The sequence below is a fragment of the Podarcis tiliguerta genome (assembly GCF_965153285.1).
Source record: "Podarcis tiliguerta genome assembly, chromosome: 13".
Taxonomy (NCBI): domain Eukaryota; kingdom Metazoa; phylum Chordata; class Lepidosauria; order Squamata; family Lacertidae; genus Podarcis; species Podarcis tiliguerta.
The window spans coordinates 3,110,003-3,136,519 of record NC_139546.1 but is presented as its reverse complement, the minus strand read 5'-3'; the positions used below and the strand labels follow the sequence as shown (position 1 = coordinate 3,136,519).

The window sequence follows — 26,517 nt, the reverse complement described above, 5'->3', positions numbered from 1 at the left end:
CACACACTGAGTTGGAGGCATTCTTGACATGGGAAGAATGTACGACACAGGATTTTAAATGTTTTTATTTACCTTGGGCAGGTTTTCTTGCTTCCAGTTCTGCAATAAGACAAGCCGTGGTGGAGAGGCTCCTGGCTTCCGATGCCTCTTAGTATTATCTTCTATTTTGTGAATACCTCAAGAAATAGATTTAAATAGTAAATTAATCTACAGAAACCATACTATATACTGCAGCCCTACACAGTTTCCATTCCAAGGTTGTCACTTTTACTATGGCTCTGTCTTTGTGAGTTTTCTGGTTTGTGTGATTTGCTATCCTTTCTATTTTCTGCGGTGTGTTTCGCTCTTTTTGCCTTCCTACTGTTGTTTACCATATTTTTTGCCCTATAGGACGCACTTTTTCCCCTCCAAAAATGAAGGGGAAATGTGTGTGCGTCCTATGGGGCGAATGCAGGCTTTCGCTGAAGCCTGGAGAGCGAGAGGGGTATGTGCGCACCGACCCCTCTCGCTCTCCAGGCTTCAGGAAGCTCTGTGCAACCCTCGGGTCTCCCGGGCTTCGTGTAGCTCTGCACAGTGCCAGCCCCGCGCCTGGGGGGCAAATAATTTTTTTCCTCTTTATTCCCCCCCCCCCAAAAAAAACTAGGTGCATCCTATGGGGCAAAAAATATGGTACTTTTTTAAAAAAAGCCTTTTTCTGTCCTTTGTTTTTGGTTCTTGCCTCCTGAACTAGCTGCCGCCTTAAGATAAGGCTCCATCAGCTTGGTTGGAACTAGAAAAGGGGCCTTTTTAGTAGTGGCCCCATATATTTGGAACACTCATGCAAAGTAGAATATACCACCCTACATCTGTTTTTAGGCAGACCTTTAAAAACTGGTTTTTAAACTGTGTTTAAAAGTATCTGGTTGGCTACTGCTGAAAACAGGATGCTGAACTAAAAGGACTTGACCTGATCCAGTCAGGCTCTTCTTACACTCCAAATCCCAACCCTGGCTCAGTGGGGTATAAATACAAAGGCAGTGGCTGGGTGTTTTGAGATGGCAGACTGCAAAAAAACTTCCATTTATCTCATCGGTATCGCAGGATGGTCTAAGGCTCCAAGCCTACATTGTGACATCATCACATAACATCAGAATGGATACTGAAGAGAGGGATTTCTACCAAACAAGTAATAAATTCCCAACTATGAAATAGATCGGTGAGCATTTAAAACTACTATACAACCCAGAAGCCTGGAGTTCCACCGTGACATGAACTAGCCTCTTATTGAAGACAACATGAGAAAAGTAACAAACAAACCACATACTGTTTAAGTCGTGGAATTCAACTTTGGGGTGACTTTCGGTCGATCCAGTTATTCCTGGAGGCTTACTTAAGTCCCATTCACACTTTGTAATGAGGTTCAGGACTGCCTCATCGTCTTTATCCATCACCAAGCACTTTTTTGACATGAAGTTAATGTATTCAACTCTTGGATGGGCAGAACTGCAGCGAGAAAATGACACGCTTTTTATACCTTATTTAAGTTTTCATTTGAGAGGAAAATGTATCTTAAGAAACAAAACATGAGCCCTCTTCAGGCACTGCTGCCCTAAAAGGGTTACAGGGATGTTAGCTTAGCCCTGCCCCCCCCCCCGGGCCATGCATCCAACACTCAGGTAACCTGAGTGCAGCTCTCAAGTGGGGAGCCTTGCGTGCCCATAGAGGCTTCCTGCATGACTGAGGAGCTTGTGGGGAGCCTCCACAGACAGGCAACACTCTCTGCTGCAGAAGATCACTCAAATCACCTGAGTAGCCAAGAGGACTTGCACACCTCCAGGAGAGAGGCTAAATGTTGGCCTCCACAGGGCCGCTGTACCAGGGTTGCTTTTTAAAGTGGTGATATCCAAAGACAGCCATGGAGAGCTCATAATCTAATTCTGATTAACACACTTTTGACAAGGGAAAGTAGGTCAGTTAGCCTGATTAAGGATTAAGACTCAGAAGATCTAACAGAGGTTTTAAGCCTTTCAGAGACTTCCTGTGCCACAGAAAGCAAACATAGTTACAGCTCAAGCTGTAAATGAAGACCAAGTACTTGGAAATTCGCCATGTCTGCATAGCACATCCCTACATTCCTGGCTTTGCCTGAAGCAGGATGAAACAACTCCTGTTTGAAAAAGGAACCGCATGGCCTGTAATGGCTCGGTGCCAAGGCAACCCTCAAGTAAGACCAGATATGCCAGAACTGTGCCTAACTCTGTCTTCGGCACAGATAAGCAACGGGTGGCGCTGTGGGTCAAGCCACTGAGCCTAGGACTTGCTGATCAGAAGGTGGGCAGTTTGAATCCCTGCAACGGCGTGAGCTCCCGTTGCTCGGTCCCAGCTCCTGCCCACCTAGCAGTTCGAAAGCACGTCAAAGTGCAAGTAGATAAATAGGTACCGCGCTGGCAGGAAGGTAAACGGCATTTCCGTGCGCTGCTCTGGTTCGCCAGAAGCGGCTTAGTCATGCTGGTCACATGACCCGGAAGCTGTACACCGGCTCCCTCGGCCAGTAAAGCGAGATGAGTGCACAACCCCAGAGTCGTCCGCAACTGGACCTAATGGTCAGGGGTCCCTTTACCTTTACAAGCTGCACACGAATCTTTAATGAACACTGTTTATCAGTTATCATCCCGTTTTCCACTGGCGCAGGTGACACAGAAAATCTGCCCTACTTGTAGATGGTGGGTTTGTCGTCTTAGGTATGCAGAGTTGCAGAAAGGAAGCAGGCTGCATCAGTTAAGGTAGCAAAAGCTTGTTCACTCTGCCACACGAATCAAAGCACACCAGACTTGCACAAGTCTACCGATGGTGTACTACCCAGAGTGCCAATTACATTTAGTTTCCACGGGGGGGGGGGGGGGCACACATACACCAGGCTGCTTCTACCCTTTGGAATCTTCATTGGCAGTTCAACCAAAATGCTCAGAAAACCAAAACCAGGCGGCTGATACTGATTTCCCTTTTTGCCAGGTGCTGCTGGCAGAGGCAGGTCAGTTGAAAGGCGTAGCAGTTATGCATCCTCTATTGTGCCCCACAGACTGCAAGCCTTCGCCAAACCCCTTCGGCCAGCCTTCCTCCAGTCTGGTCTAAGGAAACTGAGAAATCCCTGCACTCACAGGAAAGTAACTGCTTGTGCCTAAGGCAATTGCCCCACCTTATACCTTCCAGTTGTTCTGGACTACAACTTCCATCTAGCCAGCATGACAGATTGTCAGGGATGATGGGAGTCATAGTCCAAAACATCTGGAGGGCAAAATGTTGAGCAGACTACCTTGCAGGGTCACTTTACCCCACTCATGCTGCAGAACTGGCAGGGCTAAAGATGCCACGCAATACCTGGTTCCACGCTTGTAAGAAATAGCTATTTTAGTGCGGCAGCACCTACCCTTGGGAACTCCCTTCCTATTGACACCAGACGGGTGCATTTGCTGTATTATTTCTGGCGCCTGTTTGAAACCTTTTTGTTTAGGCAAGCTACAGACATTGACATGATTTAGTCTCGTTTTGGTTACTAATGATTTAATTTTTTTTTTGAAAAGTTGTTAGCTAATTGTTTTTAACTGCTTTATTGATAATTCTCACATTTCTTGAAAAGCACTTGGAGATTTTGTCACAATATATACAAATAACATAATTTTTATATTCTTTTAATTGAATAAATAAAGTAAAACACAAGCAAATAGTTTCATGTTTGTTCATGCTAAGATTTCTCCATCTTTACACTGCAACTATTGTGGCAGGGGCTGCTCCCCACAGATGATTCTCCAGTCCCTTAGATAGTATGGGGTTGGGGTACTACACTCAGAAAGGGGAGCCTCAGACACAACCCTGTGCAGGCCTTGGAATCCCAGCCTATTACTTTTCAAATTCAAACCACTTGGTTTCAAAACTGATAACCTGTAATGCCTACAAAGCCAGTTTGAGGCCCTCTCTCTACAAAAAATTATTCCAGGCAGGAGCTATGAACACACAGGTAACTTTATGAACATTGCTGAGCCTTTCAGACTCTGGAGATAAAGCACTGAAAGTTGAGGGCCAAGATTCAAACGAAAAGCTGCACCCAACGCAGCACAAGAGAGTTGCAGTCCAGAGAGGCCCAAGGGCTTCGCCACACCATTCTGGTGCTATTCCAGAAGGTCCTCTAACGGGCAGTGGGGTTGGGGCAGCACAGTGACAGGAAGGGGCACACGCAAATTCCTCAGGCAGCCCTTTGGATCCTGTCCCAATTTCCAGATATTTCCACAATCACATGATTGCAGTTGCTTGAACCCTTGTTCTGATCCTACCTTTCCGTTTCAGTCCATCTTGTTACCAGTGGAGGCTTCCTGAATCTATAAGCATGATCTGTAGAGAAATGTAAAAGGGATGCTTTTCGCTCACTGTCTCTCACAGGACGATCATCTAAAAAAAAAAAATACAACCCAAAAGGGAAGAAAATGTATTTATGATGGTCTGCATGCAAGGAGAACATTTGCAAATTCAATCCTAGAATATTCCCAAATTTATAAGATGAAAGTTTTTTCTTAAAAACCCCCCACACAATTGTGCGCCTTGTGGCAACTGCCCTTGTGCGCCCCCCCCCCACTACACCACTGTCTTGAAGGGAACAGTGAGCGCAGAGGGAGGTGGTTTCTGAGATTCTGCAGGTACAGGGAGAAGACTTCTCCCACAGGAGCCATGTTGGCAACACAGCTCCAGAGGGCAGAAACTAAACCAATGGGTTCAAATTCAAAGATGAAGGCTTAGTCTATACATTAGGAAGAGACTGCCTTGGAAGGTGGCAGTCTCTGCTTCGTTAAGAGGTTTCCAGACAGAGGCTTGATAGCCACTTATCAGGAATGTAGTAGATTTCCTGCACTGGCAAGAGGCTAACTAGATAACTCTGATGATTCTCTTCCCTCCCCCTCATGCCTAAATCTGGTGCAATCGACTGGATTAAGTTCATGGTGACCCTACATACAACATTTAAAATATGTGTTCTGACCTATTTTGAACATTATCTGGGTTTTAATATTTAAGTTTCTTTTTTTTACAAACTTTACTGAAGTTTTTAAAAACAATTACCAAGCATAAAGTGTTGCCTTCCGGGACAAAATACATGTGCATGTATTTTATAGTTCTATTCATTTAACTTTTGAAATATTTTCAAGCAGTGAGTCACTATAAGTCAAGTTTGAAAGCAGAGTATAAAATAATCCAAATAATTCAAAAAACTTTTCCCCAAAATGTGGGGAGAATGGCACAATGTAAAAGAGGGTAATGATTTGCTCCCTCAGTCTGTAAAACTCAGGTGGAAATTGTCAGAACAATATCCTAGTGGCACAGAGACAGACACCACCAAGAGATGCTTGTCAATTCAGCCCTCTGAGCCATAGCCCCTTCATAGAATCATAGGGTTGGAAGAGACCACAAGGGCCATCGAGTCCAACCCCCTGCCAAGCAGGAAACACCATCAGAGCACTCCTGACATATGGTTGTCAAGCCTCTGCTTAAAGACCTCCAAAGAAGGAGACTCCACCACACTCCTTGGCAGCAAATTCCACTGTCGAACCGCTCTTACTGTCAGGAAGTTCTTCCTAATGTTGAGGTGGAATCTTCTTTCTTGTAGTTTGGATCCATTGCTCCGTATCCGCTTCTCTAGAGCAGCAGAAAACAACCTTTCTCCCTCCTCTATGTGACATCCTTTTATATATTTGAACATGGCTATCATATCACCCCTTAACCTCCTCTTCTCCAGGCTAAACATGCCCAGCTCCCTTAGCAGTTCCTCATAAGGCATCGTTTCCAGGCCTTTGACCATTTTGGTTGCCCTCCTCTGGACACGTTCCAGTTTGTCAGTGTCCTTCTTGAACTGTGGTGCCCAGAACTGGACACAGTACTCCAGGTGAGGTCTGACCAGAGCAGAATACAGTGGCACTATTACTTCCCTTGATCTAGATGCTATACTTGATCTAGAAGCTATACTTCTGGTTAATAATGAAAATAAAGGGTCCAGGGTATCTTTCATAACACTGCGAACCAAGAAGGGGAGGTACTGCAAGTAAGAGAAAGAAATGGGAGACGAATGATTTCTTTTTAATTTCCACACCATAAAGCAGCTCTATGCACCAGGGGCATTGCATGGGGGGGTGCCAGAGGGATGTGGCCCTGGGTGCGGATTTTTGAGGGGGCGTGAAGCAGGTGTCTTTATGCAGGTACCCCAAGTGTGGGCCGGCACTCCCCTCCTGGTGTTGGAGGAACCAATGCTCATGGAAAGGAGAACTGGGCTGGGCTGCACTGGGGGCGCCAGCGTGGGGGTGCCTGGTTCGGCCTGCCAAGTGCCATGTCAGCTGGGCTCCCCAAGTAGGGGCAGCCAGGCGGCACGGTGCAAGCCTGTGGGCTACAGTGTGGAGCAGGATCACTGCAACGGGGTCAGAGGTGAGCGCTGGGGCGCTGCAACGGGCTCCTTCACCCTCCATGCCCTGTCGCACGAGCACCCCCTTGGCGCTCACAGGCACGTACCAGTGCATGTGCGCCCCAGGCACTGTCAGCTCACTCAAGACCGCAGCTATGCACAGTAACTCAGAGCAGGGCTTTCAGCGCCACTGCTCCGGTTTAGTGCAACGGTATCTACAGGTACCCATGACCTGTAACTTCCAGAAACAACTGAATACATTTGTTTCACCAGGTAGAAGGGTCTCCAAAACTATCCCTGAGTAAGACTGCCGAGAACTGCATGGGTTTGTGAAAATGTAGGTAAGTATCCTGTCAACAGAAATTAAGCAGGAAACAAAGAAGAAAACTATTTTCTTATCCAAGTATTTATGTATATAGCTGCCATGTAGAGCAAGGTGTGCGTTATGAGGACGTCTAATGATATCACATTTACAAAAAATATTGAAATGTAACCGTCAAACAGAATAAAGCTCCCTTTCATACACAAACTACTATGACTGTGACATTGTTCAAATGATTGCTTTATGGTCTTGGTTTGGCTCTTTAATCTTTCCGAATCAAGACTCTGTAAACTGCAGTCACCTTTCCCTTCCCATCGAATCTATGATAACCTAACTGTGCTAGCTTTCCAATTACAAATGAATGGTAGAACTCACAGGAACTTTGATAGGAGAGCCATGATAAATTCTCCTACTGGACCTACTCCCTTCCCCCCCAGTTCATTTATTACATGTTTTTGCCATTGCGTATACACATGCACACTGTAACTAAGAAAGTCAACCTCAAAGTCCTGATTTCTTTATACTGCTCTGTCAGGGAAGAGTTAGAAGTTTTCAGTTTCTCAGAGGGAGAAAGCATTCCCCAAGGGGGGAGGGAGAGCAGTGAATCTAATAGAAGGGAGCAAGAGGAACAACAGGGAGGGACTGGCTGTTCCCAGGAAAGGCAAGGGTTCAGTTCTAGCTCAGATTCGGAGGAGAGGAGATACAGGCCAGCTCTAGCCAGGAGGTTAGAAAAAAGAGCGGGAAAACGAAGGGAGAGGCGCCTTCGCCATTTTGAGGGTGGCTGGTCATGGAGAAGCAGAGCTCAGAAGGTATCTGAAAGAAGTGACTCTGAGGAAGAATAGTTAAGAACCGTTTATAAGAATGTTTTGTTAATACGCAATAAAAAGTTTTATAAAGAACAAGAAGCATTTGTGTGGTGATCTGAAGAGGACAACGACCAGTCCTGACAGAATACCTTCTGCTCTGCGCCTCTTCACTATACGTAAAGAAGGAGAAGCCAAAATGGAGGGAGCTGTGGCGCCAGTTGGGCAAGGAGAAACCCCAGCGCTCCAGCTAACATTACAGGACTTATGGCAACAGAACATACAGTTGAAAAGTCAAGTTGACGTACTATCGGCAGCATTGGGAGAACATAGAACCATGCCGCAAGCGATGTGTGGAGATAGAGTGAGTAAAACATTTACTGTACGTCCGCGTAGCTTCAAGGGAGAAAGCTCTGAATACATGGCTTTCAAGACAGAAATTTCTTACATAATTGAGATAAAGGATAAAGAATTTCAATCTGAGCAAGAGAAGGTTGCTTATGTGATTAATTTCTTGGAAGGGAGGGCTAAGGACTGTGTTATACCCCTAATATCTCGAAGGGATGCCGCCCTAGGAAATCTACAAATGTTTCTGCAGTATCTAGACACGATTTTCTTAGACCCTGCGCATGAAGTAACCACAGCAAGGCAGTTGTTGAGAATGAGACAAGGAAAAGACACTGTGGGAGCTTATTGGTCCAACTTTAGTTTGCTGGTGCAGAAATTAAAATGGGATCTGAATTCCCCAACAGTTGCAGCCCTTTTTAGGGAAGGACTGAATAATGAGATTTTAGACCAATTGGCCCAAATGCCAGAACCTAGTTCCTTGGACTCTCTGGTCCGAACGTGCCTGCAATTGAGCCTACGCGTGGAACGGAGGGCTAGTGAAAAGAAGGAACAATGGCAACCACGGTGGCGGGAAAACAATATTATTGAAAGTACAGAGAGCAGAGCGGGCAATATGCCAGGACGAGAGCGGCCAGAGCCCATGGAATTAGGAGCAGCCAGACCCCTCCCAGTTACTACCTCTTCCATGGTAAGAGGAAATGCAGGGAGAGGAAGAGACATGAGGCGTTGCTTCGTCTGTGGAAAACCAGGGCATCTAGCACGACAATGTCGCAATCGTAAAGGATGGGAGTCTCTATCTGGAGCAGACATGGGAGAAGACAATTGCCCAAAGGAACTGCATCAGGGAAACGAATGTCCCCGGCTGGAAATGGGAGCTTGCAGCCGGGTGGAGAAGCAATAGAAGGCTCTCACGCAGAACCACCTATCCCAGGACTAATGGTGAAGGTGCAACTACAACTACCCAATGGACACAGGGTCCAGGTAGAGGCGCTGTTAGACTCAGGAGCGTCAGCAGATTTCATAGACCAGAAATTGGTACAGGAACACAAAATCGCTTTGTTACCTTTGAATTTCCCACTGCGAGTGAAAACAATTGATGGCAGACCGCTACTGTCAGGAGAAGTGACTTATGAGACTCCACCAATGAGAATGGATATGGGTCATCACTCAGAGACCAGGGCATTTCATGTGACCAAACTAGCTGGACACCCGATGGTGCTGGGCATGAGTTGGCTCAATCGTCACAATCCGGTGATTGCCTGGCATCAAAGGTCTTTGGTTTTTGGTTCAATCTATTGTATGACACATTGTTTGGGGCAAAAGGGAAAAATCTCAGTGGAAGTAATGGGAACAGAGGTAGAAGGGAAGTTGATGGGGAATGAAAGTGAGATTCCGTCACAATATATTGCTTATCGAGATGTTTTTTGTGAAAAAGAAGCGGATAAACTTCCACCACATAGGCCCTATGATTGCAAGATAGATCTAGTCCCTGGGGCACAGTTGCCACCAAGCAAGATATATGCCATGTCGGAAGTAGAATCTGCAGCATTGAGGGAGTTCCTGCAAAAGAATTTGCAGAGAGGTTTTATTAGAGAGTCCACAGCCTCGGGGGGTGCTCCCGTCTTTTTTGTCAAAAAGAAAGGGGAGGAAGGGGCACTGAGATTAGTATGTGACTTCAGAATCCTTAACAGCCAAATGAAGCCTCGCGTGTGCCCACTGCCACGTATAGATGACCTCTTAGAGAGAGTAAGGTCAGCCAAAGTCTTTACCAAGCTTGATCTACGAGGAGCATATAATCTGATAAGGGTCAGAGAAGGGGATGAGTGGAAAACCAGTTTTTGTACTAAGTATGGTGCATTTGAATTCTTGGTAATGCCTTTTGGCTTGCAAAATGGCTCAGGGGTATTCCAAACCTTCATCAACCACATCTTAGCAGGTATACTGGATCAGTTCTGTGTCTCTTATTTAGATGACCTCTTAATATATAGTGAAAGCATGGAGGAACACGTAAAACATGTCACACAGGTGTTAGAAAGATTGAGGACCAACAGGTTATATGTGAAGTTAGAGAAGTGTAAGTTCCATACACAAAAGGTGGAGTTCCTGGGATATTGCATTTCCCACAAAGGGGTGCACATGGACCCCAGTAAAGTTCAGGCAGTGGTGGAATGGGAGGCACCTAAGACTAAGAAAGATCTACAGAGGTTTTTAGGATTTGCTAATTTCTATCGTAAATTCATAGGTAATTACTCCAAAATCACAACGCCACTGACTGATTGTCTAAGAGGCAAGGGGCCATTCAGATGGTCTGAGGAAGCACAGAAGGCCTTTGATAAACTAAAGGCGGTGTTTGCTTCAGAAAAATATCTTATGCACCTAGATCCTAGTAAACGTATGAAGGTAGAAACTGATGCCTCTGATAGGGCTATTGGGGCCATTCTGCTGCAACAGGACAAGGAAGGGGACTGGAGACCCTGTGCCTTCTACTCTAGAAAATTAAATCAATCAGAACAAAACTACACCATATTTGATAAAGAACTTTTAGCTGTGCATGCTGCCTTTAAAGTGTGGAGACATTTTTTGGAAGGGGCGTCACATCAGGTGGTGGTACAAACAGATCATAAGAATTTAGAGTATTGGAGAACTGCTAGACAGCTAAACCAAAGGCAAATTAGGTGGGCGGAGTTTTTTGCTGGGTTTAATTTTAGGATTGAGTATATACCTGGGCATCAAAACGTTCGTGCAGATGCGCTATCGCGCAAACCTGAGTATATGGAAGGGGAAGCACCTCCCAAGTTGCGAGAAATACTGAGATCGGATCAGTGGGGGTGTGCAGCCGTAGTAGTGGACGGCAGGGAATTCCAGCGATTGACAGTAACAGATGAGTTTGCACAAAAAAAAATGGAGGAACTGAGAAAAGGTAGAGGGGAAGAGGAAGGTTTCAAAGAAAAAGATGGATTGTTGTACAGGAGAGGGGTGCTGTATGTACCTGCAGGTGAATTAAGAGGTAAAGTGTTGAGGCAACATCATGATAACCCGACAGCAGGACATTTTGGTAGAGAAAAGACCCTGTATCAGATCACACGACAGTTCTGGTGGCCAAAGTTGAGGGAGGAGGTAACGCAATATGTAAGAGGTTGTGAAGTATGTCAACGAGCCAAGGCACCCAGAGCAGCTCCCGCAGGGTTGTTGCAACCTATGCCCACGCCGGGAAGGCCTTGGGATGTGGTGTCTATGGATTTTATAACGGATCTACCGTCATCCCATAGGCAAACAGTGATCTTTGTGGTGGTTGACATGCTAACCAAGATGGCACATTTCATACCATGTAACAAAATTCCGACCGCACAGGAAACTGCAAAGATGTTTTTAGATAATATTTTTAGGTTGCATGGTTTGCCATCACAAATCATTTCAGATAGAGGGGCCCAATTTACATCACAATTTTGGAAGAGGTTAATGCAGTTACTAGATGTGGAGCTAAGCCTCACGTCGGCGAGACACCCGCAAACCAATGGGGAAGCTGAAAGAACGAATGCAACACTACAACAATATCTGAGGTGTTATGCTGGTTATCAGCAGAGCGGGTGGTTAGAGAAGTTGAGTCTAGCAGAGTTTGCGTATAATAATGCAATGCATGTGTCTACGGGCAGAGCCCCATTTGTGGCAAACTATGGCTTGCACCCAAGGGCATTCCCAGGTCAAGAGGAGCAGTTAGCAGTACCAGCAGCAGAACAAATGATAGAGGAGTTGAGGTGCATTCATGAGATATTGAAAGAGGATTTGGAAGAAGCTAAAGAGGCTTACAAGAGAGCTGCAGACAGGCACCGGCGAGTTGGGGAAGAAATCCAAGTAGGGAGCTGGGTATGGCTGTCTACCAAGGGACTACCAATACGAGGGAGGTGTAAAAAGCTAGAACCAAGGAGATTGGGACCTTTCCAAGTAAAGGCTCAAATTAACCCAGTCGCTTTCAAGCTTCATTTACCTGAAAATATGAGAATACACCCTGTATTTCATAGATCTTTATTGTCAGTGTTTGTACCAGCACATAAGTATCAAATTTCAAGGGAACCACCTCCTTTTCCCACCATGATGGGGGAAGAGGAGGCTGAAGTGGAAGAGATATTAGACTCGAGAATAAGTAGGAGGAAATTACAGTATTTGGTTGCATGGAAAGGGTTAGATGAGTCTGAGAACTCATGGGAATCAGCAGAAAAAATTAACGTTCCAGAATTGCAGAGAGAATTTCATAGAAAATATCCCCACAAGCCAAAACCCCATAACTGGCACCTCCAAGAAATTTTTGAAAAGACAGATAGCGAGGAAGAAGAGTTCAGAGGGTTCGGTCCTTCAGAAACAGAGGAGAGCGAGGAGGAGGAAGGGGGGCTTAGGGGAGGGGGTGATGTCAGGGAAGAGTTAGAAGTTTTCAGTTTCTCAGAGGGAGAAAGCATTCCCCAAGGGGGGAGGGAGAGCAGTGAATCTAATAGAAGGGAGCAAGAGGAACAACAGGGAGGGACTGGCTGTTCACAGGAAAGGCAAGGGTTCAGTTCTAGCTCAGATTGGGAGGAGAGGAGACACAGGCCAGCTCTAGCCAGGAGGTTAGAAAAAAGAGCGGGAAAACGAAGGGAGAGGCGCCTTCGCCATTTTGAGGGTGGCTGGTCATGGAGAAGCAGAGCTCAGAAGGTATCTGAAAGAAGTGACTCTGAGGAAGAATAGTTAAAGTTAAGAACCGTTTATAAGATTGTTTTGTTAATACGCAATAAAAAGTTTTATAAAGAACAAGAAGCATTTGTGTGGTGATCTGAAGAGGACAACGACCAGTCCTGACATGCTCAGAAATTTTTACCTTGCAAGGGAAAAGAAGGCAGGCTCTTTGCCAAGATTCAACAGTCATCAAGGCTGTCTGTAACTACTTGGAGGCTGGATTTCGGACTCCCAGCCACCTCTCCCTTCTACTTCATGACTGACAGTTCCCAAACCCACCTTCAGGTGAAAAGCATCTTAAAGGCACTGAAGTATTTGTGGGATGGGACAAGAGAGGACCAACAGAGAACAGGAAACAGGACTGGCCCCTTTCAGCAAATGCAAAGAATTTGGATACAATTTGCAAAGCTTCCCTATAAAAAGGCAAGAATACTACAAATGGATTTGGTATAGCTCCTGTTGCTCGGTCCCTGCTCCTGCCAACCTAGCAGTTCGAAAGTACGTCAAAGTGCAAGTAGATAAATAGGTACCACCCTGGCGGAAAGGTAAACGGCGTTTCCGTGCGCTGCTCTGGTTCGCCAGAAGCAGCTTAGTCATGCTGGCCACATGACCTGGAAGCTGTACGCCGGCTCCCTCAGCCAATAAAGTGAGATGAGCGCCGCAACCCCAGAGTCGGCCATGACTGGACCTAATGGTCAGGGGCCCCCTTACCTTTACCTTTAGAATAATAGAGTTGGATAGAGTTGGAAGGGACCCTGCGTACCATCTCATCCAACCTCCTGCAATGCAGGAATACGCAGATCAAACCTGCAACCTTGGCATCATCAGCACCACACTCTTGTCAACTGTCAAGAGTCTTGTCAACTTGTCAGACTATCTGTCAGTTTTTCAGAAAATGCATACATAGGAAACGAGAAAGAAGGTAAGCAGCAAAAGGGAATTATGGCACTTTGTTTAAACAGAGATTTTGGCCACACAGCAAAACAAAAACAAGAAGAAACAGCTTGGCCACAAAATGTACCCTCAACGAGTAGCAGCAGACATCCTTGTTTCCAGATGTGTGCATGTGTATATGATACATGCACTTTCAAAAATTTATTTACTGCATTCACATTCTACATTTAGTTGCTTGCCTTAAAAAAGTAACATGAGATGATAAAAAAATATTTCCCAGCTTTGGGAATAGCTGGGCAGCCAAAATATTCTCATCACCTTTTTCTTTTTCTTTTCAATAGATACTAACATGGCTCTGTTGTGTCATCTTACTCACCCAACTGCCTGAGATTCGGGAGCATGTGAATGACAAAAAGACGATAATCAGATTCATTTTTAACAACAGGATTCAGCCGGAAATCCACATCCTTGAGTGCAGTTAAGCTGTGGAGTCGAAATACTTCCGACAACGAGGAAATGTAATTGAAGTAAAGATTGAGCTTTTCTAGGCATGTAAGATGTTGAAGACCCTGTTAACAAATGGTTAAAAAGCAATTTTATGTTTATTCCCATCTTACAACTCCAGTAAACTGTGCATAAATCAGTACTTATTGCTTCTAGCCACAGACAATTGCAAACAGTGCTAAGCAAGTTAAATAACTAAAGCTAAGATGTAGAAACATGAGCCACTGAGCCGCCCAATTTTTGTTTAACGAAAGAAAGCATAGCTAAAATAAACCATTCAGTGAATTCTTTCTGCTTACTAAGATTAGTGAACACTTTTGCAATCCACTGACACTTTCTTTAAAGCTCAAACTTTCCTAACTGCAGCAGCAAATAATGCTACTTGATGCACTCATATCGATCTAAAAGCAAGTATCACACACTATCCTGTATTAACCACATATAAAGGTAAAGGGAACCCTGACCATTAGGTCCAGTCGCGGACAACTCTGGGGTTGTGTTGCTCATCTTGCTTTATTGGCCAAGGGAGCCGGCGTACAGCTTCCGGGTCATGTGGCCAGCATGACTAAGCCGCTTCTGGCGAACCAGAGCAGTGCACGGAAACACCGTTTACCTTCCCGCCGGAGCGGTACCTGTTTATCTACTTGCACTTTGATGTGCTTTTGAACTGCTAGATCGGCAGGAGCTGGGACCAAGCAACGGGAGCTCACCCCGTCATGGGGATTCAAACCGCCGACCTTCTGATCGGCAAGCCCTAGGCTCTGTGGTTTAGACCACAGTGCCACCCGCGTCCCATTGACCACATATAGTGGGATGGAAATTTCACTCTGAAAGAGTCATATAATGAATCAAACAATAAATAATGGGCTAAGTACTCTATGCAACCTCATCCACAGATATATAATCTATATCCAAAAGAAGCAGTTGCTTAATCTGAATAGGGTACCTTAGATAATTGTTAAGTTATAATGCCCCACTACTTGCCCCTCAACACCCCACACCAGGTGCCGGAGAGCTTTCCTTCACCCCTGGGTGCATCTAGCTCAGTACAGTGGTACCTCGGGTTACATACGCTTCAGGTTACATACTCTTCAGGTTACAGACTCTGCTAACCCAGAAATAGTACCTTGGGTTAAGAACTTTGCCCCAGGATAAGAATGGAAATCGCCCGCTAGCGGGAGGCCCCATTAGCAAAAGCACGCCTCAAGTTAAGAACTGTTTCAGGTTAAGAAAGGACCTCTGGAACGAATTACGTACTTAACCGAGGTACCACTGTATTGTCTAATCTGAATGGCAGTGGCATGTTTTTTAACTTATGCTGGACCACTGAAATATGGTACCTTCCTTCTCAAGGGATTTAGACATCGTGGGTGAGGTTTTATCTTTTTACAGACTGTTTATAGTTGTAAACCACAACAGGGTAAAATAACCAATCCTATGCAAACTGGGTGAACCATGTCTGAAATGTTAATTCGCTTACAAAACTGTTTAATTCAATAGATCTACAATGTAAAACATACAAAGCCCCAAATATGCCTTACCTCCAAAGTAGTCAATGCATTGCGTGAAAGGTCAAGTGATTTTAGATGAATAAAATTTTCCAATGAGTTTCCTAAATGACTAATCTTTTCATGGTAACTTCCAGGAAGAGACAATGACCGGACATCAGCTAGAATGAGAAAATTATTGAGAGTTTAATAATTCATTCCGATGGCACTTAAGATAAGGAACAACGTATTTCATGATAATAGCGTGGATCAAAGTGTTTAGAAGAAGTGTCCATCAAGGAAGAAAAAGAGAATAGGAAGGAAACGGGGTGGCGGAAACCAGACTTGCACTGCACTGACAAAATATTAAGCATAGCCTACATTTCAGAATGCAACTGAAGGTGGGTCCCAAGTCCTAAAAGGCTAAAAACAGAAAGTTGATTTTCTGATGGCTCCAGAGAACAAGAGATAGAAAATTGGCAAAGTGCAATATTGGATTGGACTTTATTTTTACTTTTAAAAAGGTATATGAAACTTTTGAAGTTGTGAAAAAACCTTTTGCCCAGTTCAAGAGTTGGAACAGATACAACAGAAGATGCTATCAATACAGACTCTTCATGTAATCAATCCAATAAATAAATTGATCCCATAATTAATGGTTCCTTTGAGTCTACTGCATCTCTGTTCTGGTCTCGTCTCCTTCCAAATGGTCTCACTGGGGACAGGCAGTTATTGTCATTCTTTGCATAGCATAACTGGGGCATTGAAGTACTTCCAAATCAAATACCTATCCAGCTTCAGAATAAATTCATGTTGTTTCTTCACACAAGTGAGTGCTTTGGCTTTGCCTTTTACCAGTTGGGGTACAAAATACACTCCTCTGAGGCAGAGTGGAAGAGAGTTTAATTATCCCCCCCCCCAGCTCCCCAATGTTGCTGGCCTCCAACTCCCATCATCCCCAGCCAGCATGGCCAATCATGAGGAATGATGGGATATGGAATCAGGCAACGGAGAACCAGTTTAGTCATCTCTGCCCTAAATTATTTCAGGTGTAAGGATGAGCTGCCTAATAACACCTTGAGGAGCACATTCTACATTGATTTTCAGTATTATTTCTATTTTAATTCAGAAAAGGAAGTGCATGATGGGAAACACTGCTGCAAAATATTGTGCCTTTCTCTTTTGAAGGAATTCTGAATGTGCATTCCAAAAATGTGGGCTGATGCAAATGTTAACTCACTCTTGGGGGGCCCTTTTGAACCCCAGTAAAGAGTGTGACCACTTCTCGCAGGTGCCCCAGACAGGAGGCACAAAGGTTGCTTCTGCACCGTGCGAGGGATCTCCTAATAAGACAATGAGAGCCACTCCAGGGGTTAACGGACCACAACTCCCTACTTGGTGTTTGCTTTATTTATACACGACTGTATTTGATATTATAATGATTGCGAGACAAGAGGAGGAGGAGCAGCAGCAGCACGTTGGCTGCGCCTGCGCGAAGCCTAGGAAGGTTTCCCGGTGGACACATACATCGCCCCCTACCGGACAGAGGATCGACCCGCCAATCAACAGCCTCCGCCTCTCCGATAGGACAGCGCGCACCCCTTGTCCAGCCCCCTCCGCGCGCAGTACACCAACCCGCCCTTTTTGCCGCCTGATTAACGGATCCAACAGCCAGTCAGGGGCGCCTGGTTTGAAAGCTCCGTCTGTCAGTTCTCCCCCGCCCCCCCCGCTCGTCGGTCACCGAGATTCTGGTGCGTCAGGCAGACTCTCTCGCGGATGCTTTCCTCCGTCAGCGGAACCCCGTCCGCCGCCATCGCTTTCCGCGCGCCCCGCTTTAAACGGGCGCTTGCCGCCCTGCCTGAGGGGAAACCAGCGCCGCCGCAGGGCGCATGCGCCGGGTCATGCTGCTCCCGCGCCGGGAAGAGGCCAATCGGACCCTCGGCCTGGCGGAGCGGAGCCGCCCCCGAGGAGGCCGCTGCCCACTCAGCCGCCGAAGAGTCGGGCGCGCCGTTGCCGGGCAACACCTGAGCCAGTTCCGCCTTCGGAGCTTCTGGGCGGGAAACTGTCCGCCTCTCGCTCGGGCCCCGAAGGCTGAGGAGGCGCCTTCACAATAAATAGGAAAATACACGGGGGAAACAAAAAGGAGCAGTTTGATTTGTAGCACAAAACACAACTACGTTATATGTCCTGTGATCCGGGGACGTCCAGAAAGTACAAAATAACTGCAGCTGCGTAAGAACACGAACCATTCCCAAAATAGGATTATAAACGAACCTGTTAAATATATGTTATGTACTGAGTTGAATAGGATCCAAACTGCAGCAGTCTGATTGGTCCTAGAACAATAGGATTCAGAATGCAGCAGTCTGATTGGTCCAAGAACAATGCAGCAGTATGATTGGTTGGCAGAGACCACCCAATCATGCTCCAGATAGAAGTGAATCCACAACCTGATTGGCTTACAGTAGAATTGCAGAATTAGCCAATCATGTGCAGCCCATTGTGTAAATAATGTATATAAGGCAGATACTTTGAGGGGACTCTCATTCATTCCTCCTCACCACTATGAGCTGAATAAAGAGCATGAAATCACTTGGCGACTCTGAGTATATTTCAATATATATGTACATATGTGATGAGAGGCATGAGCCCACTTTTGATACCTTGGTTTACAACCATAATTCGTTCCGGAGGTCCTGTTGTAACCCAAAACAGGTTGTAACCCAAGGAGCACTTTCGCCAATGCGGCCTCCAAAAACAAATAATTTGTTGTAATCCGAAAAAAGAGACACACACTTCAGGGTTTGACCTGGTTGTAATCCAAAACAGTTGTAAAAAACGGTTGCAAACCAAGGTACCACTGTATCTAGTATAATTTGAGATGAGCAATCTCTTTAAAATGGGGGGGGGGTTATTGGGTTGATTATGTATTTTGCAATTTATGTTGTGATTTCATCCTGTGAGCTTTTTTATTGCTTAGGCCTGTGTAATTATGAGAGTATTTACTGGAATTTCATTCTTTTGCAATTGCAGCTGATTAATAATTTGTTAGGGACATGGGTGGCGCTTTGTGTTAAACCACAGTGCCTAGGACTTGCCGATCAGAAGGTTGGCGGTTCAAATCCCCGCGACAGGGTGAGCTCCCGTTGCTCAGTCCCTGCTCCTGCCAACCTAGCAGTTCAAAAGCACGTCAAAATGCAAGTAGATAAATAGGTGCCGCTCCGACGGGAAGGTAAACGGCGTTTCAGTGCACAGCTCTGGTTCGCCAGAAGCGGCTTAGTCATGCTGGCCACATGACCTGGAAGCTGTACGCCGGCTCCCTTGGCCAAGAAAGCAAGATGAGTGCCGCAACCCCAGAGTCGGCCACGACTGGACCTAATGGTCAGGGATCCCTTTACTAATAATTTGTTATTTACACCTTAATTTTGCCTTTTTGAAATTGAGTTGTGTTTGCAAAGTATACTGAGTCCCAAGAATGTAGAAGCTGGCCAATCCTTTCCTAAATGAATAATGAAAGCTGGATTATTTATAAAGAACACCGTAGAAATGCTTTCAAAAGAACGGGAGTACAACAACTTCAGCACAGAGCATGATTCTTCCTCTGCCAGGACCTTTAAAGGGGAAAGTGGGATGTTCAGTTTTTATGGAAGGAGGAGGTAGAAGGATGTGTGTAACAAATGTCTTCCGGATGTTCTTCTACAAAATCTTGATTTTCATGAGATCAAAAGGTACAGAGGGAGGATGCTCACAAACTGACTCTTCTTGGGTGGAGATTTGATGTCAGAGTTTTCCTCAGCATTTAGAACAAAATGTTAATAAACTTACATGTTACAAAACAACAGATGTGTTGTAATCAAGCATAGGAATTGAGTGATGGCAAAAGTGTTTATCATTGGGGGCTGAGAAAGATTTTGTAATTTCTTGAAGACCATAACTTAAAACGGGTCTCTTTCCCATTGGTTGTAAAAACAAGTAGCATACTCTGAATGGTCTGCAAAGGAAAGCTGAACCCAGCGGCAATGAATTTAAGGGCAGGATTATACATACACACATTTAGATTATTCAGTTTTTTATTACTCTGTAGCCTGGTCTTCCCATACAGCAGAATGAAGATGTAGGATCCCAAGGTAGGTAGCATCATTTCTGAATCAACTTACAAACTAGACTACCACGAACAAAGCTTTTAGACTTCCCCCTCCCTGCAGGTGATTGCTTCTTTCCAGAAGAGGTCATCAGGCATCGGGTACCCTCTTGTGACATCACTTACATAGGCCTTTTAATATTTTTGGCAAACTCTTCTCACATCTTCAAAACATGAGCAGATCATTCCTGTTATGCTAGGGGGAATCTCTCCTCAGGGCATTCTTGATCCACTGTTGACCAGTCATCAAAGTTTGGTGGCAGTGTCACCCACTGGCCCACCTGGAACAGACCAGATCCATGTCTTTTCCAGCGCTACAGTTGCCAGAGAACTCTCCCTTTGCGGAGATGTGGTCTGGGGCCTTAGCAATGTAATCCATTGATTAAATTCTTCAAAGTTTATAGTTTTACCTTTTGTAGGTACGAAACAGGCAAGAGAAATTCCCAAGACCACTGCAGATAAATCCTTGAATTTGAACCAACATTGATCAGATTTGTACCCTACATTTTAGCAAATGGAACACTGGACTGCATATAAAGTGCATTTCTGAATTAAAAAAAAAAGTTATACAATATTTGAACATCATTTGCCAATAGCGTTAAATTCATTGCACCCCTAAATGACAAGCTCAGTATGTTTTTACAGTAAGAATACAAATTGGCATCCCTTTTATTAAACAGTTAAGAAAAGTGCTTTTATGTTCTATGGGTTTTGGCAAGTTAACAGGTAATAGTTTTAGAATAATGTGAGTTTTGAAAGAATGATGATTGTCTGTTGTCATGTGAAGCAAGCACAGAGTAAAGTATTTGGATGTTCTGCCAGTTTTTAGAAATATCTTCCTTCCCTTTAATTTTAACATAATGATAGCATTGATAGACTGTTTATGCTGCTTTTATTAGGGTTTTACAGCAAACATGTGCAAGCCAAAAAGGCAAATCATTAAATTAAAAATTGAAGCAGGAATTTCAATAGAGCAGATTTCTCCCCTAAGAGTGGTATCGTATAACTAAAGTACAGAGCAGGTTGTAACTTTTCAAAACAATGTCTCTTCAGTAATTTTCAAAGCTTTGAATGCTTTGCACTCTGCATTTTGTTTCATTGTTTTAGATGCAAACATGCATGCGCTGGGAGATTACAAGGGGTCAAAAAAAAAAAAAGGCTGTACCGTGCTATATTAGAAGCAAAAAAACTTGTTTTGATGAATTGGAAGAGCCACAAAAAGATTCCATTGAGCACATGGATTGACAATATGGACAGATTAGCTACAAACGAACGAATTTCATGTCGATGCAAATTAAGAATGGATAAATATGAAGAAATCTCGAAGGAATATTTAAGTGATAAGGCGGATAGTGATGGGAAGTAGGGGGAGGAGAGAGAGGTGGGAAAATATTGTTAAAAAGGTGTAATAGGTATATCAGTGTATTGAGATCTGAATTGTCAAATTGTGTTATTAGTGTTAGTATGGTTTTTGTTGTATGTGTCTTTTGCGGTTGTATTGAAAAGATAATTAAATAAATTAAAAAAACAAAAACATGCATGCGCTGATTGTTTAAATTGTCTACTTTTAAGATAGGCAACCAGCTGGCAGTCCTTTGACTCAATCTTTCCCTTATGCACATCAACCATCTTATCTAGTATGAAATGAGACATACAGAGAGGGCTCTTTTTTATTCCCCTTATCCAGTTTGAATAGCAACAGAGACTGCTGGTTTTCCCTCAGTTTCTGAATCACATGCACAAGAAACATGCAAATGGGAGCAGGTTGCTGAAGTGCTTAAGGGAGAGCTCTACCAAAGCTTCCATTATTCACATAGAGTTGGGGGGCTAAAGACCCCCTTTTGCCTGTATGATGAGAGTAAGCAACTGAATAATGGCAAGAGGACTCTTGGTTTTCACATGGAGTTGAGGGACCTCTGCTTAAAGTTCTGTGCATTCCTTAGGTAACTTAGGTATAGTTCCACTCTAAAGCAAGCTCATGTGGGCCATATTACTAGCATCTGTGGAGGTATCTCAGCAGCTTAGTGAGAAAATCTTATACAGCCGCAAATGTTTCTTCCTTTCTCAGGCCTCAGAAGCAGCAGCATAGCGTGTGCTACCGTCGCCTGGGGCATGTGGGGGGGGGGGGAGCACGGAGGCAGCCTGTTGCAGCAGCTTCAAATCAATCCGATCAGACTGATTTGAAGGGCACACTCACTCCACCCCGGCAGCCCTGTGTGGAATTGCAAGGCTGGGGTGGGACTGTCCAATCCCAGCCTTGCAAAGCGGCGCAGGGGGCACACTCATGCGCTGGAGCCCTGTGGAAGAGAAGGGTAGCAAAGCTGCTGCAGCCTCCCCACTGCTTCCACCCCCTGGGTCACGCACTCTTCCTCCCCCCTTGATGGCCCAGGGGAAGGGGGCACACGGCTGTCCCTTCAGTGGCCATAAGGAGAAGGAGGCACTGCTGTCACTCCCTTGAAGGTCCAGCCCGGGTATGTGAAATATACTCGGAGTCGAGAGTGGATTTCGTGCTCTTTCTTCAGCTCATAGTGGTGAGGAGGAAAGAAGTTCCCCCAGAATGTCTGCTTTATATACAGTGGTACCTCAGGTTACAGACTCCGCTAACCCAGAAATCGTGCTTCAGGTTAAGAACTTTGCTTCAGGATGAGAACAGAAATCGTGCTCCAGTGGCACGGCGGCAGCAGGAGGCCCCATTAGCTAAAGTGGTGCTTCAGGTTAAGAACAGTTTCAGGTTAAGTACAGACCTCCGGAACAAATTAAGTACTTAACCTGAGGTACCACTGTACATTATTTACACAATGGGCCCCACGTGATTGGCTAATTCCGGGACTCACCTGTAGGCCAATCAGGTTGCAGATTCACTTCCACCCGGAGCTGGATTGGGTGGCTCCTGTGGACCAATCAGACTGCTGCCTTTTGGATCCTATTCAACTCAGTACATAACACCATGCAGCTCCAAGCTTGAGGAGGGAGCCTGTTGTGGGGGCACCTGGTTGCGCCCCATCATCAAAATGTGCCTAAGGCCACGTTCCCACCAGCCCTCCACGCTACGCCACTGCTCAGAAGACAGACTAAAAAACACACCACTATAACACAATGCTTAACAGAACTTAACCGCACTGACATTTGAGCAGTGAGAGGTAAAGGTATGGCTGTGTTAGGAAGGAAAATCGAGAGACAGGAATTGAGAATCATTAAGCAAGCTAAAATGTGGTCCAAAAAAGATAAATGGCTAAAAATAACCTGCCTTGAATTTCGGGGGGGGGGGGGCACTAAAGATGTTAAAACATTTGAGATTTGGAAACATGCCCCGCAGGGTTCCTGGAAGCAAAGTTATCACTCACAACAGAGGAGGGGGCAAGGGTGGACAAGACAGAAGGATTAAGGGGGTCTAAAAATAGCTTCCACCCAGGAACATAGTGAATGATAAACACCAAATTGCTCCCAGACGCTGTGAGAACTAATATACGGTACGTGGTTGGAAAAGGGAATGTGATTTCCCGCTCCTCCCTCCTTCCTGTAAATTGGGGTTTACGAGTTCTTCTGTTCCCAGCCTGGAGCTCAGGTGTTGTTCAATATCTGCAGTTCATTCAATTTCTCTAATGATGGGCTTTAGTTTCTAACAGTATTTGAATTAAAAGGTAAAGGTAAAGGTACCCCTGCCCATACGGGCCAGTCTTGCCAGACTCTAGGGTTGTGCGCCCATCTCACTCAAAGAGGCCAAGGGCCAGCGCTGTCCGAAGACACTTCCGGGTCACGTGGCCAGCGTGACATTGCTGCTCTGGCGAGCCAGAGCCGCACACGGAAACGCCGTTTACCTTCCCGCTAGTAAGCGGTCCCTATTTATCTACTTGCACCCGGGAGTGCTTTCGAACTGCTAGGTTGGCAGGCGCTGGGACCGAACAGCGGGAGCGCACCCCGCCGCAGGGATTCGAACCACCGACCTTTCGATCGGCAAGCCCTAGGCACTGAGGCTTTAACCCACAGCGCCACCCGCGTCCCATTCAATTTCTCTAATGATGGGCTTTAGTTTCTAACAGTATTTGAATTAGGAAGTTCTAAAACAATTTTTTGAGTACGCTTCATCTTCCGGTACTTCCTTTGCAATTCAAACTACCTTGAAGAAACACAGAAGGCAGGTTGTGTGTGTAACTACCAGACTGTGATATTTTGCAAGAGCTCATACACAAAACCATAGAATTGTAAAGTTGCAAGGGACCGCTGGGATCATCTAGTCCCCCGGCAATGCAGGAATCTTTTTGCCCAATGTGGGGCTAAAGCACATGACCCTGAGATTAAGATTTTCATGCTCTACTGACTGAGCTATCCAGTTGCCCTGGACTGAAGGATTGAAGGAATTTATTTAATTCCTAGTTATTAGAAGCATGGTCAAGGGGGTCATTTAAGGAGGAAGGGGGTCAACTATCTCTCCCACCCCACAATGTTCAGTGCTTGTGTTCTCTCAGGAGTATCTATATCCCGACCATTTCACAACATATGCTTTATACTGGTCACATTCTTGTTGCTTCCGAAACTAGGGGGCTGGGCTGTTTTTCCTGCAATAACATCCCAATAGAACTTATGCAACAGAAAAAGTGAATGATCACAACAAATGTGCTACTTTTCTACCATTGAACTTTCAAGGTATCTAAGAGTGGAGTTATGGGCTGTTCCAAATCTTCTTGCGTCTACCTCCCAGAGCTGGCCCAACCATGAGGTAGGGTGAAGCAGCTGCCTCAGGCAGCAGAAATGCAAAAGGGGGTGTCCCTGCAGTCACCTCGCCTGCCCCACTGCTTCCAAACCACCAGAGAAGCAGCCCAAGTAAGGATGGAGGTGGTGGCAGAGCAGCTGCCTCCTCACCCCATTTTTTTCCCCCCTTCACCTGTTGGAATCTGAAATGGTATCTCTGTCCAAATGAGATTGCCAGTTCTGCCTCAGTTGGTGGCCCCCAAAGTGACTCAATCTCTTCTTCCTGGGGCAGTTTTCCTTAGACTTTCTACACTCAACACACACACACACCAGGCCCAAGCACCTGTTCCACGGGTGAGAACATACAGACCACCACACACTGTCATGTACAGAAGCCTCTAATCCAAAATAGGGCTTAGAATAAGAATAGGAATAACAACTCTGCACAGGGAAACGTCACACTTTCTGAGTTTGCTTCTTCTTATATATCTTCTCATGCCAGCTACGCCTGAAATGTCCTCTTCTGTGAAACTATACAAGGCTCAGGAGCCCTGGATTCTTTCCCATCTAGAGCCCCTTCGTAACATTAATTTCTCAACCCGTTCTGGGGGGCTGACATTGGACATAAACAGGAGAATGAGAACTTTGACAGACCAGCTCTAGAATAGAATGGCCTTGAAGCTGTGATTGGAGCAGAACAGCACAGAGAAGAAAAGGGTGCTGTTGTTTTTAAATAGTACCGCCCCGGCAGGTGTTTGGTTGACGCCAATAACCCTAAGCCTTCATCTGCTAATGATAAAGGCTTATATTTATAAAAAAAACAGGAGAAAAAAAGGATATCTTGTTTCTGCCATACAGTTTGGCACTCTGATCAAATACTTCTTTTTCAAACAGACGGTTGTTGTAATGTTTGTCCCAGGGACATAAGAGATACAAATTATTGAAGTATTGTTTTCATTAAGCCACATCTGTTGGTGTAAGAGAATGCCAGCCACTTGCGGGCTCTCTTGATGAAGAGTCATTGTGTAATTCAATAGCTGGCATGTTCTTACACCACAAAAATAGTCCAATGAAATCATAATCCTTTAACTATTTTGTATAATTTCCCCCCAATAACTCCTCTAGGGCCTCTGGAGGCTTTTCATAATTCTGGGCCCTGGGTTCTCTTCCAAACTCACTTCACTGTGTTATGTAATATCATGGAGGCCTACAATGCTTTTGTTATTTTTGATAACCTTAGATGACCTGAAGTCTTCTCCTCAGTAGACAAGGAAGGAAGAGCCAAGACTCCATGGTATGCTGCTGATTTAGATGGGACCCCTGCAAGCTTTTATCTACTACAACTATGTGGGAAATTTGCATTAAAATGCTGCACTTATCTCACAGATTCTGCAGTTTCTAGCAAATGGATTCTTTCACCAAGTTTTTGGTTGAGTCTAATGTCTTTTATTTTATTTTTAAAAAATCTTCCAAATGATCCCCATATTTCAATTCAACACATCTTGGCTTCTTTAGTTTAGGTTCCATCGTTTTAATTAGTTTTAATTTAATTAGTTTTCATCGTTTTAATTATAATGCCATTAATCAATTCAGATTTCTGCATTAATTAAATACAGACAAATCAAAGACATCACAAAATCCTGTGGCACCTAAGAGCAAGAGGGAAAGTAATGAAAGGGCATTTGGGTATAAAAAGGGATCTGAATCTTTTACAATGTGATGCCAAAAACGTGATGTTTCAACTGGTCACCCTACATATCACTGTAGGAACAGAGGATGGCAAAAGGGGCTGTCGTCCACCGTGCTGGAAGTAGACACAGTGTACATGCAGGTGCCACAAAAAGTGCCAACTTCATGTCTAGTTTGGGGTGGCTAGGTGCAGCTGGTTATGTATTCTATTCCTATGGAAGTTTCCTCTTCTACACAACTATTAAAAGTGCAGGAACCCTGCTCACTTTCTCACCTGACCTCTCTAGTCTAATTTTCCTCCTTTTCCTCTGTAACGTTTGGTCCAACATATCTATAAAGGGACCCCTGACCGTTAGGGCCAGTCGTGGCCGACTCTGGGGTTGCAGCGCTCACCTCGCTTTATTGGCCAAGGGAGCCGGCGTACAGCTTCCGGGTCATGTGGCCAGCATGACTAAGCAGCTTCTGGCGAACCAGAGCAGCGCATGGAAACACCATTTACCTTCCCACCAAAGTGGTACCTA

At 45.0% G+C, this 26,517-nt stretch overlaps 1 protein-coding gene and 1 long non-coding RNA gene across 5 annotated transcripts in view; one reads left to right on the top strand and one right to left on the bottom strand.

The window, feature by feature from the left end:
- Window positions 1-17,472, bottom strand: part of CEP72 (centrosomal protein 72) — a 31,609-nt gene extending 14,137 nt beyond the window's left edge. For all 4 annotated transcript variants that reach the window (XM_083407737.1, XM_083407738.1, XM_083407736.1 and 1 more), the window contains exons 1-6: window positions 17,219-17,472; window positions 15,532-15,659; window positions 13,863-14,055; window positions 4,308-4,422; window positions 1,304-1,482; window positions 73-176 (exon numbers count right to left, since the gene is read on the bottom strand). In XM_083407737.1, the coding sequence (XP_083263863.1) occupies window positions 73-176; window positions 1,304-1,482; window positions 4,308-4,422; window positions 13,863-14,055; window positions 15,532-15,659; window positions 17,219-17,291 (792 nt within the window). In that variant the 5' untranslated portion in view covers window positions 17,292-17,472. The remainder of the gene's footprint in view (window positions 1-72; window positions 177-1,303; window positions 1,483-4,307; window positions 4,423-13,862; window positions 14,056-15,531; window positions 15,660-17,218) is intronic.
- A 155-nt stretch (window positions 17,473-17,627) lies between these two features.
- LOC310661710 lies at window positions 17,628-20,058 on the top strand. Its single transcript, XR_014504090.1, has 2 exons — window positions 17,628-17,709; window positions 19,562-20,058. It is a non-coding gene; the product is annotated as an uncharacterized lncRNA (long non-coding RNA).
- The last annotated feature ends 6,459 nt before the right edge of the window (window positions 20,059-26,517 follow it).